General features: G+C 47.4%; 1 protein-coding gene across 1 annotated transcript in view; it reads right to left on the bottom strand.

Annotated features, from left to right (window-relative positions):
* The window catches only part of Nid2 (nidogen 2), a 64,341-nt gene that overhangs the window by 24,743 nt on the left and 24,829 nt on the right, over positions 1–14,769 (bottom strand). The window contains exons 5-8 of the mRNA XM_051142544.1: positions 10,692–10,841; positions 9,872–10,117; positions 7,919–8,119; positions 6,026–6,256 (exon numbers count right to left, since the gene is read on the bottom strand). Of these exons, the coding sequence (XP_050998501.1) occupies positions 6,026–6,256; positions 7,919–8,119; positions 9,872–10,117; positions 10,692–10,841 (828 nt within the window). The remainder of the gene's footprint in view (positions 1–6,025; positions 6,257–7,918; positions 8,120–9,871; positions 10,118–10,691; positions 10,842–14,769) is intronic.

Here is a 14,769-nt window from a genome sequence, read left to right as displayed (position 1 = left end):
ATTCCTCAGTGCAAAACCCAAGTAGCACTGTTCATATCTGGTGGGTTTGCTTTTTAGAATGGAACACAATCCATCTCCAAGGTTGGTGCTCCCAGCATCAGGCCTGGCCATCCTGAAAGACCATCCTTCTCCTCAGTGTGGCAGCCCTCACCTTTCCTCATGTGAGGTGTTTGCTTTGCCTCGGTCTGGAACTGTAGTCTCGGACACAGAGGATTTCAAGCGCCCCATCTACGCCCGTCAGACTCTGCACTGAGCCATTCCAGCTATCACAGTGTGGAGGCCAAACCAACGGCATTTTGTATTCAGGGCCTGAGAACTTGACCCCCACTGCACCCCTCCCCCCGCCAAGTTTCCAGAAAAAGCCACAAACATATAGCTAGTAACCGTTCTTAGGAGCTTGCACCCAGGGCTAACCAGTCAGAGCTACAGGTCACAGTGACCAGAACAAATGAAAAATTCCCTCCTGTGGTCTGGCCCTGGTCCCCTCGCTTAGCCCTGGTTCCCTAGCCAATCAGCTTAAAGGGCAACTTTCCTGTACACCTCTAACCTATCATGTAACAGCAAGGCTTGGAAATGGCTTGGAAACCCTACCACCCCTGCAGTTTTTTCTTTTAAAAACCCTGTTCCCCTAGCACTAGGGGCCACCATCTTCCCTCCTCACAAGGGGGTTGACGGTCCAGGCTCTGAGCTTAAAATAAATGAGACCCTGTGTGATTTATATCTGGCTGATTCCTGGTGGTCTTTGGGGGTTTCACAACTTGGGCATTACAATAGCACTCTGTGCATGATATAATATCAGGGAGGGGGAGGCTCCACCTCTTAAGTCTGTGTCTGAACACTTCTTGGAGGGCAGGTTGGTACACCCCAGGACACCCCAAGAAGTCAACAGTTCTTTCACCATTAGAAGCCAGAATCCTAGCACCTGCAGACACACCTTGGCAGGACCCCTGCATGCACTTGGCACTAGAATTCTCCTTCACTTCTATCTCACTCGTGACACCCAGCCACCTTCCACAGCTGAGATCTGTCCAGAACAGCAGCTAGCTACTGCAGCCTGCTTCAGAGGCTGGCTACGGCAGCCTGCTTCAGAGGCCGGGCTGGCCCCAGTCCTTCAGGACTTCCGCTGTCTCTTTAGCACTCCCGCCTTCCTGCTGCCCAAGTTTGATTCTCCTGGTTTTCTCGAACAGTCTGCTGTAAACTGGGATGCCAGGGCTGAGATACCATCACTTTATTATAAGACCATGCATCCACTCTTTAAGAAACAGCACAGCGAACTTCTACAGCAGAACATTCTTTATCAGTTCCCCATCGGGGCCAGAATATAAGGGACAGAGAATCTCTCTGCCAAACAAACAACTCTGACAGCCATCTTGGGAAGGCTACTTTCTGGACCTCTTGCTGGAGAGAACAGAACCTAGCACCGAGATAACAGCGCTCAGTTAACCTGACTTGACAGAGTCCCTGAAGCCAGTTTCCAGGCAGATCTGAAGTTAAGAACAGGGCCACATCGTCACAGAAGGCACGTAAGACAAGAACTTCGCACTCCCTACAATTATTTCATCTTAGAATACCTTCCGAAGGGAACAGCCATCTTCAAGATGCTTTAGTTTGTAAATACTAATGCTTAGCCTTTTTATGCAGCCCTTTCCAGCCTCAAAAATTTACCACAGTGCATTCCATGGGCATCCAGGAGTGCACGTTTGTCAGAGCTTATCTCACTGCTGGGCTTTAAAATAAAACAAGAGGGGCTGGAGAGATGGCTCAGAGGTTAAGAGCACTGCCTGTTCTTCCAAAAGACCTGAGATCAATTCTCAGCAACCACATGGTGGCTCACAACTATCTATAATGAGATCTGATGCCCTCTTCTGGTGTGCAGACACACAAGTGGGCAGAATAGTGTATGGCTGGGTGTGGTGGCGCAGACCTTTAATCTCAGCACTCGGGAGGCAGTGCTCTGAGTTTTAGGCCAGCTGGTCTACAAAGCAAGTCCAAGACACAGAGAAACCCTGTCCCAAAAATAAAATAAAATTGTACTTAGATAATTTCACTAAGTCCATAACCACACGATTCTGATTTGATAGAAGACAGTTATAGAGCTAGTTATATAATTCAGAGTCTGGTGCAAAGGAGAAATGCAGAGCCCCTTTAAAAACTAACAAAAATTTAAAAATCAGCTATTTTAGTGAGCCCTTCTTTCTGCCTGCAGCCACTGAGTGTAGCTTCCAGTAACATCCCGAGAAACACCCCTAAAACCACTTCCCTATTCGTAATTTCTGTAAGTCAAGGACAGCCTTGTCCTGCTTAAGTTATTTCATATTTCACCCAATTAAAGCTAGTGACTCCCTGACAGAAGAGCTGGAACGCTTCAATTCACTCAGAAAGGGAAGAACAGCTTCCTTAAAGGAGCCGTCACTGGGCTTCACTGAGCGGCCCTCTGCCCAACCTTCTCCCCAAGGATTCCTGGAGACAAAGGATGGACAGTAAGCCTCAGTCCTGCATCTGTGACATCTGGAGGACAGCTAGCACCACAGGCTTCTCTTCCTCACTGGAAATCACACTATCTGCATCTTGCAAAGTCACACGGAGCCCACACTGCTGCACGGTGTGTGATTTGGCCTGCCTTCCATTCCTATGGCAGCCTCCTCTGGCAAAGCCTAAGACTTCCCGGGCTCCTGTGCAGTGTCGGGAGGACGTCGGTGACGCATGGTTCAATCACAAACGGTTAAAACCTACACTTGCATGCAGTCTGTGTCTACACTGTGTCATCTTGATTCTCTGTCAGCCTTATTGAGTTTGCAAGACCATCGTAGCTTGCCTAGGACACGTTTGTCAAAGAGACAGCTTCTGAGGAACAGGAAGGTTTATAGAGAAATTGCCAAGAACAGTTTCCACAGCCCCATCTCTCCCACCTCGGACACACAGCTCACCTATCATTAGCGAGCACTACTGTGGCAGTAGCCAGGAACTAATGTCCATGGATTTCATGGGACTCACTCACTTCCAAGAACACCAAGTCCTAACACAGAGAGCTTGCACACCCTTGTTCAATTCTGCACTACTCACAACAGCAAGGAAACGGAATCAGCCCAGATGTCTATTAACGTACGAATGAATAAAGAATATGTGGCACATACACACAACGGAATTTTATTTAGTTGTCAAGAAAACAGAAACTGTGACATCTGCAGAAAAATGGATTACCACATTGTTTCCTCTCATAAAAAGTCTAGATTTTAATTTTTATATAGGTGTGTATACAGGAGGGGAGCTGTGGACATAGGCCATAAAACTAGGATGAGGACCGTGAGAGGGAAAGAGGTCCTAAGGGAGAGGAGAGAGAGTGTAATTGAATACATATACTCATGAAAGAATAGGATCCAAGAGCCGGGCGTGGTGGCGCACGCCTTTAATCCCAGCACTCGGGAGGCAGAGGCAGGCGGATCGCTGTGAGTTCAAGGCCAGCCTGGTCTACAAAGTGAGTCCAGGATGGCCAAAAAAAAAAAAAAAAAAAAAAAAAAAGAATAGGATCCATTCTTGGGGGAGGAAGGAGATAAGTGGGGGCAGCAAGGTAGGGAGACAGGAAAAAAAGATCAGCAAGAACAAAAATCTGTATAAAAATGCCATAGTGGGGGCTGGAGAGATGCCTCAGTGGTTAAGAGCACCACCTGCTCTTCCAAAGGTCCTGAGTTCATTTCGCAGCAACCACATGGTGGCTCACAGCCGTCTATAATGAGATCTCATGCCCTCTTCTGGCCTGCAGGTGTACATGCAGACACAACACTGTATACATAATAATAAACAAATCTTTTTTTTTAAATGCCATAGTGAAATACTACTTTATATATTCATTTTTAAAATAAATAAAAATATATACAATTTTAAAATAATAGGGCTTGGACTGGAGAGATGGCTCAGTGTTTAAACGCCCTTGCTCTTCCAGAGGACTACTGTTTGGTTCCCACAACACCCACATCAGCTGCCACAACTCCCTCTCCAGTGGCCCTGACGCTTCTGGCCTCCTCGATCACCTGCACTCACATGCACAGACACACACACACGCACTTAAAAATAATAAGCCTTTGAAGACTATCTGGGCTCACTCTGCTCGCAAGCCTACAGGTTTTCAATAGCCCATGCACAAAAGCCTGGTGCACCATGGCTTCAGCGACCCAGAAGATCTTCCATGCATCTTCCTCCCCACCCTAACACCTCCTCATCACTGCCCTTTTCACTGAATCCCCAGTTCTACCCTCTCCAGCGCATCAGAGTTGGAATCGCCCCATCTGCAGCCTGTTGAGAGCGGTTTCCACATACAGCTCTGCTGTGCTCTGCAGCTGATGGGCACAGAACACTCCTATCTGCACTGGTGAGCCTAAGGTGTGGTGAACTGTGAACACCCTTCTGTTGGGATGCAATACCTGTGACACACAATCCACCCACTTGAAGGGCAAAACAACAACTTCACTCTAGTCAGAGCTGCACAACTACCACGGCGATTGATTACTTGGTCCATGAGCAACCATTAGTGTGCTTTGTATCTCTCTGGGTTGCCTGTGTGGACACTCTATGTACTTGGAATGATGTGCTGTGCTATCCTTTGTCACTGGCTTCTTTCACTTAGCGTGATGCTATCACGCTCCACCCAGGCTGCAGCACATATGAGTACTTTATTCCTTTTCAGGGGTGAGTACTACTCTATTGTGAGGGACTAGGATTGTTTCATATGTGTTCATCAGTTGATGGTATCGAGACGCTTCTTCTACCTGTTGGCTACTGTGACTAATGCCGCTGTGTTAGCATTATTGTCACTGCCTCACAATACAAACAGGAAAGAAGAGACGTATTCTGGTTCGGGTGTCAGTCTACAGTCTGGCTCTGTTGCTTCTGACTATGTAAGGCAGATCAGGACAGTGGTAGTATGTGGCTGAGGCTGCTCACCTAACTCATGAGGTCATGACCCCGTCATCTTCTTCTCCCAGCTGGCGCCTAGCTCCTGAAGTTTCTGGAACCTCCCAAAATAGCATAGCCATCTGGAGACAACGTAGCCCAATACATTTGGGTATTTGACCCACTTGGAGTTGGGTTTTGTTTGCATGCAGGATGAGACAGGGGAGCTACTTCATTCTTTCGCATTTGGGTGGTTGATCCAAGATGATCTTACCGGCTAGCATGGGTTCCTTGAACGTCTGTTTTAGAATCAATTTGTCTGCTTTTGCAAATGAGTCAGCTGGATTCTGATGGAGGTTGAGTGGATCAATAAAATAATTCGGGAAGTATTGCCAAATCAATATTACATCTTTTAAAGAATGAACCGGGAATTTTCACTTACTTGGATACATACGTGTGTGTGTGTGTGTGTGTGTGTGTGTGTGTGTGTGTGTGTGTGTGTGTGTGTGTGTGGTGTTATGTTTCAAGACATGAGTATTATACTGTGTCTGTGACATAGTACAAATGTGTTTATGTGTATGCATGCATGCCCATGTGGAGGTCAGAGGTCAGTATTAGTTGTCTCCCTTAATTTTTAATCTCCACCTTATTTTTTTTTAATTTACTGTGTGTATATGCAGAGACTCACATGCCATAGTAGGCATGTACATGCCACAGTGCACGTGTAGAGGCAAGAGGACAATTCTCAAGAATGGGTCCTCTCCTGCCACCTCTTGGCTTTGAACTTGGGGCACACAAGGGCTGCTGCCTACAGCGTTTCTCACAGTTCACTGATTCAGCTGTGCTGTGCTGGCCAGGCAAAGAACTCCAAGCATCTGCCTATGTCCACCTCCCCAGCACAGGGGGAAAGCCTGACTGGTAGCACCCAGCCTTCAGGCGCCACGCTCTCTACATGTGTCTGACCTTTGGCAAGGACTGTGTTCTCACAGTTCTACATCTGCCTGTGTGTACCTGCAGGGCATGGCCCAGCCCGATTGACTTTTCTATCTGGTACTCTCCAAACTTACTCACCAGAGAACTGTTCTGAGGCTTCTAAGAAAGGACATGAGTTTTGCCCAATAAAAGTTAAGATACATACCTTCAACAGGGCCAATCTGATTGGTTACAGCAAACCTCAGCACGCCCTCATCCTCACTGTACAAAGCAAAGGCCCGGTCCACAGTCAGCTGCTGGGTGGCAGGGATGGCCAGGTGTCTGGGGGCGTGCCTGCATGCCTCGTAAGTGATGTTCTGGTCGATGTGGTAGGACCACGACTGGTTGACAGAACCAGAAGTGAGAGAGAAACTTCTAGAACTGGAGGAGGTCACAACTGTAATGAACATTTTACAGGCAAACTGGTTAAAATTTTAAGATACTGAAAGCAAAAATGTTCATTGTTTGTGGTGTATTTTTCCTACAGTTTTTCTGCCCGAATCCCGGAAGTGGGTTCCCTTGGGAATTCCCTGCGATTCTGTGGGAAGCTTGCCAGAACTTCCTTGAACCTGAGTGGGTCCAAAGCCACGCAGCTGAGGGGAAGGAGGAACTACAACTGCTGCTGTCCTCACACCTTAGAAACAAGCACCATGATGTGCCGGTGTGGGAGAGCAGCTGGTGTAGGAGAGCTGTCCGCCCATACCCGGCTTGCTCTCCACAGCCATGAAGAGAGGCACTGCCTGTGTGTGCTGAGACCACAGAGTTTAGGTGAATAGCCCAAGAATAGCCTGGGACGTGGTAGAGCTGTAACTGGAACTCAAGGTGGTCGGGCTCAAGATTTGAGACACGTTCCACAAAGGGAGTAACTCCACACCCCTCCCCCAGTGCCCTGCACTTCAGTAAGCCAGCAAGGCTTAGGGAAAGACCAAGGCAAAGCAGTCCGTCTCTGGCTGGGAGCTGCGCCAGGACTGGCCCCACTACATCGTGACACAGCTAAGGTCTGTGTTCCAGTCTTTCCCTGTATCCAGATTGTCATGCTGGAAGCTGAGGGCACAGGACAGGTACCACTCAAACCAGACTACCAAATGCAAAATGGCAACCGTGACCACTGGAGCATCGTGCACGCAGCTAGCACTGCGACGAATAGGTGGGTCCAACCTTTTGGCACTCTGTTACGATACTATCATCTACAAACACATTAGGCAATATTCATAACTACCTGGGGACAGGGCAGGCTGGACATAACTTTGTACATCTTATCACACTGTTTGCAATTTATCAACCATATTAGGCAGTCAGAAAATTATGTTTTTATTCTCATGCTAAAAGATGAGTGAGACAACAGACTTTCCAGTGACTTCCGCCCCGCCCCCCCACACACACATACACACAGATTTTGAATGGCAAATCCAGGATGTGAACCAATTTATATGTTGACTCCAAATCCCAGGTTTGTTTCACAACACTGGAAAGCATCTTTCCATGACTTTTATTTTTGGTTGTGAGCTTAGCCTTTAGTGGCTGAGCCATCTCTCCAGTCCCTTTCCCTGACTTTTAAAAAGCAAACTAAACTCATCAGCTGAAATAGTTACAGAATTTATTAGCATCATAAATTCTAATAGCTATGGGGCATGGTGGCACACGCCTTTAATCCCAGCACTCGGGAGGCAGAGGCAGGCAGATCGCTGTGAATTCGTGGCCAGCCTGGTCTACAAAATGAGTCCAGGACTGCCAAGGCTACACAGAGAAACCCTGTCTCGGAAAAACAACCAAACAAAAACAAAAAATCCTAACAGCTAATACAGACCACGTCCAAGAGGTAGTATCTTATCCACTATTACTACCAGAAAGTAACGGGCAAAGATATTGACATTCCTGTGTATAGAAGTCAGTACTCTGTTCACCTACACTATGTAAACTTCCTGAAAACAATTATATCAACCTCAGTCTGTGTTCGACACAGTTCCAGGACATTCCGTGTGACATTCATTTAACCCTCTTCACTATCTTGTGAGGCAGGCACCATGTCCATCTTACAGCTGTGGAAACTCACACCTACCTGAGTCCCTGTGATGGTAAAGCTCTTTGTAGGGAGCAATGTGGGCTGTGAAATCCGCTGGGATGAAGGGCAGCTGGCCTTCAATGTTGGTCTTAATGCTCAGATAGTTCTCTGGGTCAAGCCCCTCAGCAGTTTGAGTGATCCGAACCCTCTCCTCGCCAGGGTAAAAAGTAATTTCCATGTCATGGACAAAGGTAGCACCTGCAGGAGACAAAACTCGTGAAGTGGATGCCAAGAGGTCTTGCTTAAATCATGCCGAGCACGGGCTGGGGCTTGGGCGGCCTATCATGTAAGAGGCATGGATTCAAGCAGCTAATTACTAGTGTGTATGTCCTCCCCCCAGTCTCTGTTGGCGACGGTGCCTAAGGAGAGTGTGCCACGCCCAGGCTCAGTCCCCCCACCTGCAGATCCCTGCTCTCCTGAAGGCCTTCAAGAGTCTCAATTCTTCCTGCCCTGTTCACTTTATGGGAGTCTGTATTTTGTAAGAGATAACACCCAAGGACTTTGCCTTCTGAGGCGGTCAGATCAGAAAAAGACGGCGACAAGTCACAGGGACGTGAACCAGGATACCCAGTTAAATTTAAATTTCAGATAAACCATGACTACATCAGCCATGTATATCCTATGCAATATAATATGGCCAGGTGGTGGTGGCTCACACCTTTCATCTCAGCACTCAGGAGGCAGAGGCAGGCAGATCTCCATGAGTTCAAGGCCAGCCTGGTCTACAGAGCAAGTTCCAAGAAGGCCATGGTTACAGAGAGAAGTCCTGTCTCAAAAAACCAAAATCTAACCAACCAACCAACAACAAAGCAATATAATACAGGTACATTTATATTTGTTTTTCTGAAATTCAAGCTTAACTTTGCATACCATATTTTAACTACTTTTGACTCAAGATTTCATTTAAATCTTGAGTAAAGGTGACATCCTTTAAACAGTCCCTGAGTAGTCAGTAGGAGCTCGGGAAAGAAAATTTCTCACAGTACATACTTTCATGTGCAAGAAAACACACCTGCCAGGTGGGTATATGAGAAGTCAAGGAATAACCCCCCCATCCCCACCCCCACCCCCCATGAAAGGAAGTGCTCAGCTAGCAGTGCTGGCATCTTCTGAGGCCTTGACAGCAAAGCCCAGCTCCACTCTGGTACTGTGCGGTCCCACGGCCATGCAGGTGATCTGTATGTCGTTAAGTCTGAAAAACAGTGCTTTCCTGGAGCCTTTAAATATCTTCCACTCATGCCTCCTTTTTACCAAGAACTTTCTACTCTGCCCAAATATATAGATTTGCAAGATATAATAATACATCTAGGGATAACAAGCCATAAAGAAAATTATTTTTAAAGCAATGCTTTGGTATACATATAACTTTATCACGTATTAAAAACTAAATAAAACTTGCATATTAATGAGATGAATATGCTTGTTTATTTTATATGCAGAATTAACTCTTAGCTGAAAATAGCTCACCCTGCAGGAGAGAGACCAGCAGCAGCATTTCTCAGAGTCAACTGATTTTCATCTTAGAATCATTGATGCTGGAATTGTCATTTTTTTTTTTTTATAATTATTTCATGCAGAATGGCAGAAGTGCCTTTAGGGATAAGGTCCTAACCTCAAGCTGCAATTCACTAAACAATTTTCAAAGAAAACTAAAGACTGAAACTCAAACAACAGTTTTGTTTTTTTTTAATGTAACATATTGACAGAGAACATTCCAAAGCCACACCAACTTCATACTTATGTGCTGAGGGCTGATAATAGAAAATACGAGCTTACCAGTCACTAAACCATTATGTTTCTTCCTGTAAGAGCAGAAAACTTTTCATGTACAGAAAAAAACAAAACAAAAAAAACAAAACAAAAACCCTACTGCAATTGAAAACCATCTCCAGGCGCTCCACAGCTACGACTTTTGAGTCCCTGTTTTCCACACCTGAGCGCTCTGCTCACCTGTGATGCTGAAGCCATTCTCAGAGCCTGGCTTCTCCAGGGCAAAGAGCCAGCCGAACAGGCCCCCGATGGGCACGACAGGGAGGAGGGCCCGGGCTGCTGGCTGTGGGATGTGGCTGATGGCAGTGTAGGCTCGGCCATCATTGCCCACCACGTAGGCGTGCAGATCCACGTCAGTGAAGTGCACAGGAGTGTGGCCCACTCGGAGGTGGCCGCTCACTTTCCCATTGACTCGGTGAGGTGCCCCTAGAAGACAAACACGATCCTGTGAGCCTTGGCCTTCGTCAGGGAGGGGATGGGTGTACACACCCCTCGTGCTCACTCTTCGGAACAAATCACTTTACTATTATCATTATTGAGCTTGACTTTCTTGAAGTAAGACCTCTGTGATGCCACTGAGAACTCATGACGGAATTCAGACTAGCCTTCAACCCCGACCCTCCTGTCTCAGCCTCCCTCCTGTTAGGATTATAGGCATGTACCACCACATCTAGCTTAACAAGTCCGCTCACTTATGCCCCAGTCCTGCCTGTAATCTCTTCCATCCTCCCACCCCCACCCCCACCCCTCAGCCCTCTTTAGACCTAACAAAGTTAGGAATGGGGCAAAACAGAAACATTTCTAGTCATTCTCAGACTGAGAAACCAACCCAAGCCTATTTATTACTCAGTCATCCACTGAACATTTGCAAGTTGCTAGTGCTGTGATTCAGGTAGCAGCGATGTAAGGACCGCCAAGCAGGGCCCACCCTGTAACTAGAAACAGGCGAGCAAGCGTCAACCACATGCATGCAGCACAGCAGCCCCAGCCTGTCAATCACCTTCCGGCAGACAGTGTTTCCCGTTTCCGTAAAACCTGGATTGGCAGTGGCAGCAAAAGCCAGTGGTGTAGTCGGTGCAGAAGGCATGTCGCGAGCACTGGCCATGGCTGCGTTCACAGGATTCCCTGTTGGCACCATTGTACGTGAAGACTGCAAAATGAAACAAACAAGCATTGCAAAGGCCAAAGGATTCCAGCCCTGTCACTACCAAGCTTCATCAGACACCGGGTAACAGCCAGCCTGGGGGCGGGGTTAACTGCTTTATATATTCTGGCAAGCAGCTCAGGTCATTGCTGCCACCTGGGTCTTATTAAAACGCTGGTGAGCTGAGTGGCTGCACCACTGCGGTCTGAGAGCAGTCCTGAAGGCAGACCGTAAGTGGGTATTAGGTGAGCTTTATGAAATCACCGACTGGTGAGTTCTTAAAAACCGGCCAAACACTAGCAATTTTGTATGATTCAATGTAAGAGTAATGGCCTTTTGAGAGGAAGGCAAATGAGGGGAGCAAGAAACCCGGTCTATGTCTAGCCCTTGAGGAACCCCAAACTTGGAGGAGGAGGAGGAAAAAGAGGAGGAGGAGAAAGAACAAGGAATAGGGTTAGGGAGCTCCAGGTCCTTGCAGCTCTAGGTCCTTTGGACTTTCCAGCAGACATATGATGTCCATGCAAAAGAAACAACCTATGCCATACCCGCAGAATCTCGACAAAGCCACAGTGACCCGAGTGAGCGAAATGCCCTAGGCACTGTTGCTCAGACCTCCCACATTCTTTACCAATGAGAGAGAGACATTTGTGCAACAGGGAGAAAGAAGGGAGGGAGGGAGAAAGAGAGGAGCCTGGAATCTATGCCATCATGTCATTGTCTGTAAAAGAAATGGCCAAAGTATGTCTGAAAATTGGGCCACAGGCAGGCAGGTGAGTGCTCTGGGCACTACACCAATCCCAAACACGGCCACCAGGGGGCAGGGTGGCTGTGCATGTCTCTGCCTCCCATCCCCCAGAAGCCAGAGCAGGCTAAAGACACCTAGAGAATTTGGCAAAGTTTTAGCGCTTTCTAGCCACTGATACTGGCATGAGTGCCAGCTCTGGCTACTCAAAGAAAAAACAAAAACAAACAAACAAACAAACCAGGCTGTGGGGGCCTTCCAGGGCTATGTGTGAAAACAAGGAGACAGGCAGGGTTGGAAGAAACTGAAGACTCAGTGTTTACTGAGAGCATCCAGGAGAGAATGCAAACCAAGACACTGAGGAGATGTAGCTCCCTATGTCTAACAATGCAGGCAGCACTGAAGGGACCCAACCCCAGGGACCCCAAAACCCCTAATGACCTTAGTTGACTAGACCAACTCCATGACACACTTTAGGTTTTTCACTCCAAGTAGGCCCAGTTTCTAACAATTCCTGGGGGGGGGGGGGGGGGGCAAGTTATGGACAGCTCATGAACAGCTAGTTAATCAGCTTATAGGACAAATTGACTAGACACCATGTTTTTATTACTTCATGGCCTTGGTAAAGTACACAGCTGGCCCCATCCCATCAAATTAAAGGCCAACTCCTGAGTAAGAGCCAAAACCTCAGTGACTCGAAAGTCCCCCCCGCAATAGCCAAACAAACAGCCAGTCCTGCATCCCCTCGTACACTCTGACTCAATTCTGTCATCACAGGTCCCTCCAACTGTCTATAAATTGAGCCTGTGTGCACATTTTGGGGATCGCCCCCTAGAGAGAGGTGATCCTAGCATGCTAGAATAAAAAACACTCTTTGTTTTTGCAAACTGCCTTGGAGTTTTTCTTCAGAAGATCACCCGAACCCTAAAAGGAACAAACACCTCCAAATATTACAGAGCTCACATTTAAACAGGCTTGATGCAAAAAGAGAAGTGGTGAAAGTTAAGGACCTGAGTTTGGTTCTCAGCACTCACGTGGGTGGCGTCACAATCACCAGTAACTCCAGCGCCAAAGGATCTACTGCCCTCTTCTGGCCTCTTTAGGCACCTACAGTCATGTGCACATTCCCAAACATAGACAAGCATTAGAATGAAACACTTATTGAGAAACGCTGAGAGCAGTGTAAGCATTCCTTTTGCACGTACACATCCTTAAGAAGCAGCACGCTGAGGGGTCATCGGCTCTGAACATCTTGGCTACAGGGAAAAGCTGAGGAGCTGTAAGAACGGAGTCAATGACTTGCCCAAGAAATGACAGCTTGATAAAAATAGAAAATTAGGCATAACTTAAACTTCATTTTTTGTTTGTTTGTTTGAGACAGGGTTTCTCTGTGTAGTCCTGGCTGTCCTGGACTCACTTTGTAGACCAGGCTGGCCTAGAACTCAGAGAGATCTGCCTGCCTCTGCCTCCTTGAGTGCTGGGACTAAAGGCGTGCGCCACCACACTTGGCTTCAGCAACTTTTTTAAATAAGAAAGTAACAGGCATTAATTTTTTTCTTTTTTTTAATACAAAGTGGCAAAATTCATTGGAAAAAAAAAGGGGGGGGGCAGAATGGATGATAACAGCACAGCGTTTCCTATGCAGAAAACTATTTATGTTATCGTTGATTTAGGAATAGGGCGGGAAAGAGAGAGAAAGATTTGGGGTGGATCCCAGGGCCTCCTGCATACTGGGATGCTCTTTGTCCCTCATCTCAACAAAAACCAGGATAAATAAAAGGGTGTGAATGTCACTCAGGTGTGTCAAAGTGCAAAGTTCCCCAGCTCAGACAGGCGCACACGTAAATCAGTGTGCTCCTGAGTCAGCACCGGGAGCTGCTTCAGAAGGCCACAAGCTGGGCCGTCTTCAGTCGCTCTGTGAGAACGCACGCTGCACTCCCTCACCTCAGAAATCCCCACTTTGCTTTCTTTCACTCATCCAACAGTTGAACAAGTGTTCACCAAACACTCTCTCCAGTCCATGGGTGGAGAAGTCAGACAGACAGCTTCTCTGACGTTTGCTTTCTCCTAGGCAGCACCCGATAAGCAAATGTGGCTGACTTCGGTGAGCTGGGGCCTTGATAGTAGGAAGTGCCCATGAGGAGCATGAGGAAGAACAGATCCAGGAGACTCCAGAGACAGAGCCAACAAGGTCTTGCTGACGGATGTGAGGTGCGAGAAAAGAACAGAGTGTTTAAGACACGCTTAGTGCGGCTACAGCAGGGTGAGGTTTCTACACGCCAGCTCTTTGTGTGGAGGGTGGGCTTACAGATGATTGACAGCTTTGATAGTTGTTCCCGGCTTCTTGGGGAAACTTGATAGCCAAGTCCACCCTCAGGATGGCACAATCTACCCTTCACAGGGAGGGTTCGTGTATTAGGAAGACTGAGGTAACTGTGGGAAAAGACTCATTCTGAGGCCCACCTTAAACCCGCCCATTCTTTCCCAGGTCTCTACGGGATTGCCAAGAGTCTGTGCCTCAGCCTCCACAAATTGTAGATGGTCAAAAGGCTACACTGCCGAGTCTGGGCTGGCAGTGGGCAGAGGCTGCCAGGTTTAAATAGGCTTGGCTTGTCATACAATTGTCATCTGAGGTTGGACAGCTGCAAAGGCATCTTAATATTAGGGGGCTTTGTTGTTGCTGTTTTTAAGTCTCACTTCTCCCCGCCCCCACCCCCCCTAATGTTTAAAAACACTTCTCAAATCCTTACTAGAAAGAAAAATGGGTGGCGATATATACAGAAGCAAGGGAAGGGTGCTGCCTGGGTACTTGAGCCTTATCCTAACTGGGAGTTTTTAGCAATAAATAGAAAATGTTCTTCTGTACTTGCTCTGACCCATCCTTCAATCTTGTTGTTGTTCTTGTTGTTGTTTTCAGAAAGGCCTAAGCACTCATCTTCTTCTGCCCTTGATTTGCCTGCCCTCCTCACAGAGGGCAGCCTAGGGAGGCTAGGAGGTCCCACAATGCATATCACAGGGTTTCCTGCATCTGTCCCATAGCAGCTCGGACAGACTTTTGCCTTTAACAACACTGGCAGCTACCTTAAGAACAAGAATCAATCCAAGAATGCAGACTCCCTCCTTCAAATATTCTCACCTGCGAAAATGACAGACTACACAGAAATACCCTAACAGCAGCGGCACGCCTTGCCT

The sequence above is a fragment of the Acomys russatus genome, chromosome 3, assembly GCF_903995435.1.
Source record: "Acomys russatus chromosome 3, mAcoRus1.1, whole genome shotgun sequence".
NCBI lineage: Eukaryota > Metazoa > Chordata > Mammalia > Rodentia > Muridae > Acomys > Acomys russatus.
The sequence above is the reverse complement of the archived record's forward strand: the minus strand, read 5'-3'. Positions and strand labels throughout refer to the sequence as shown.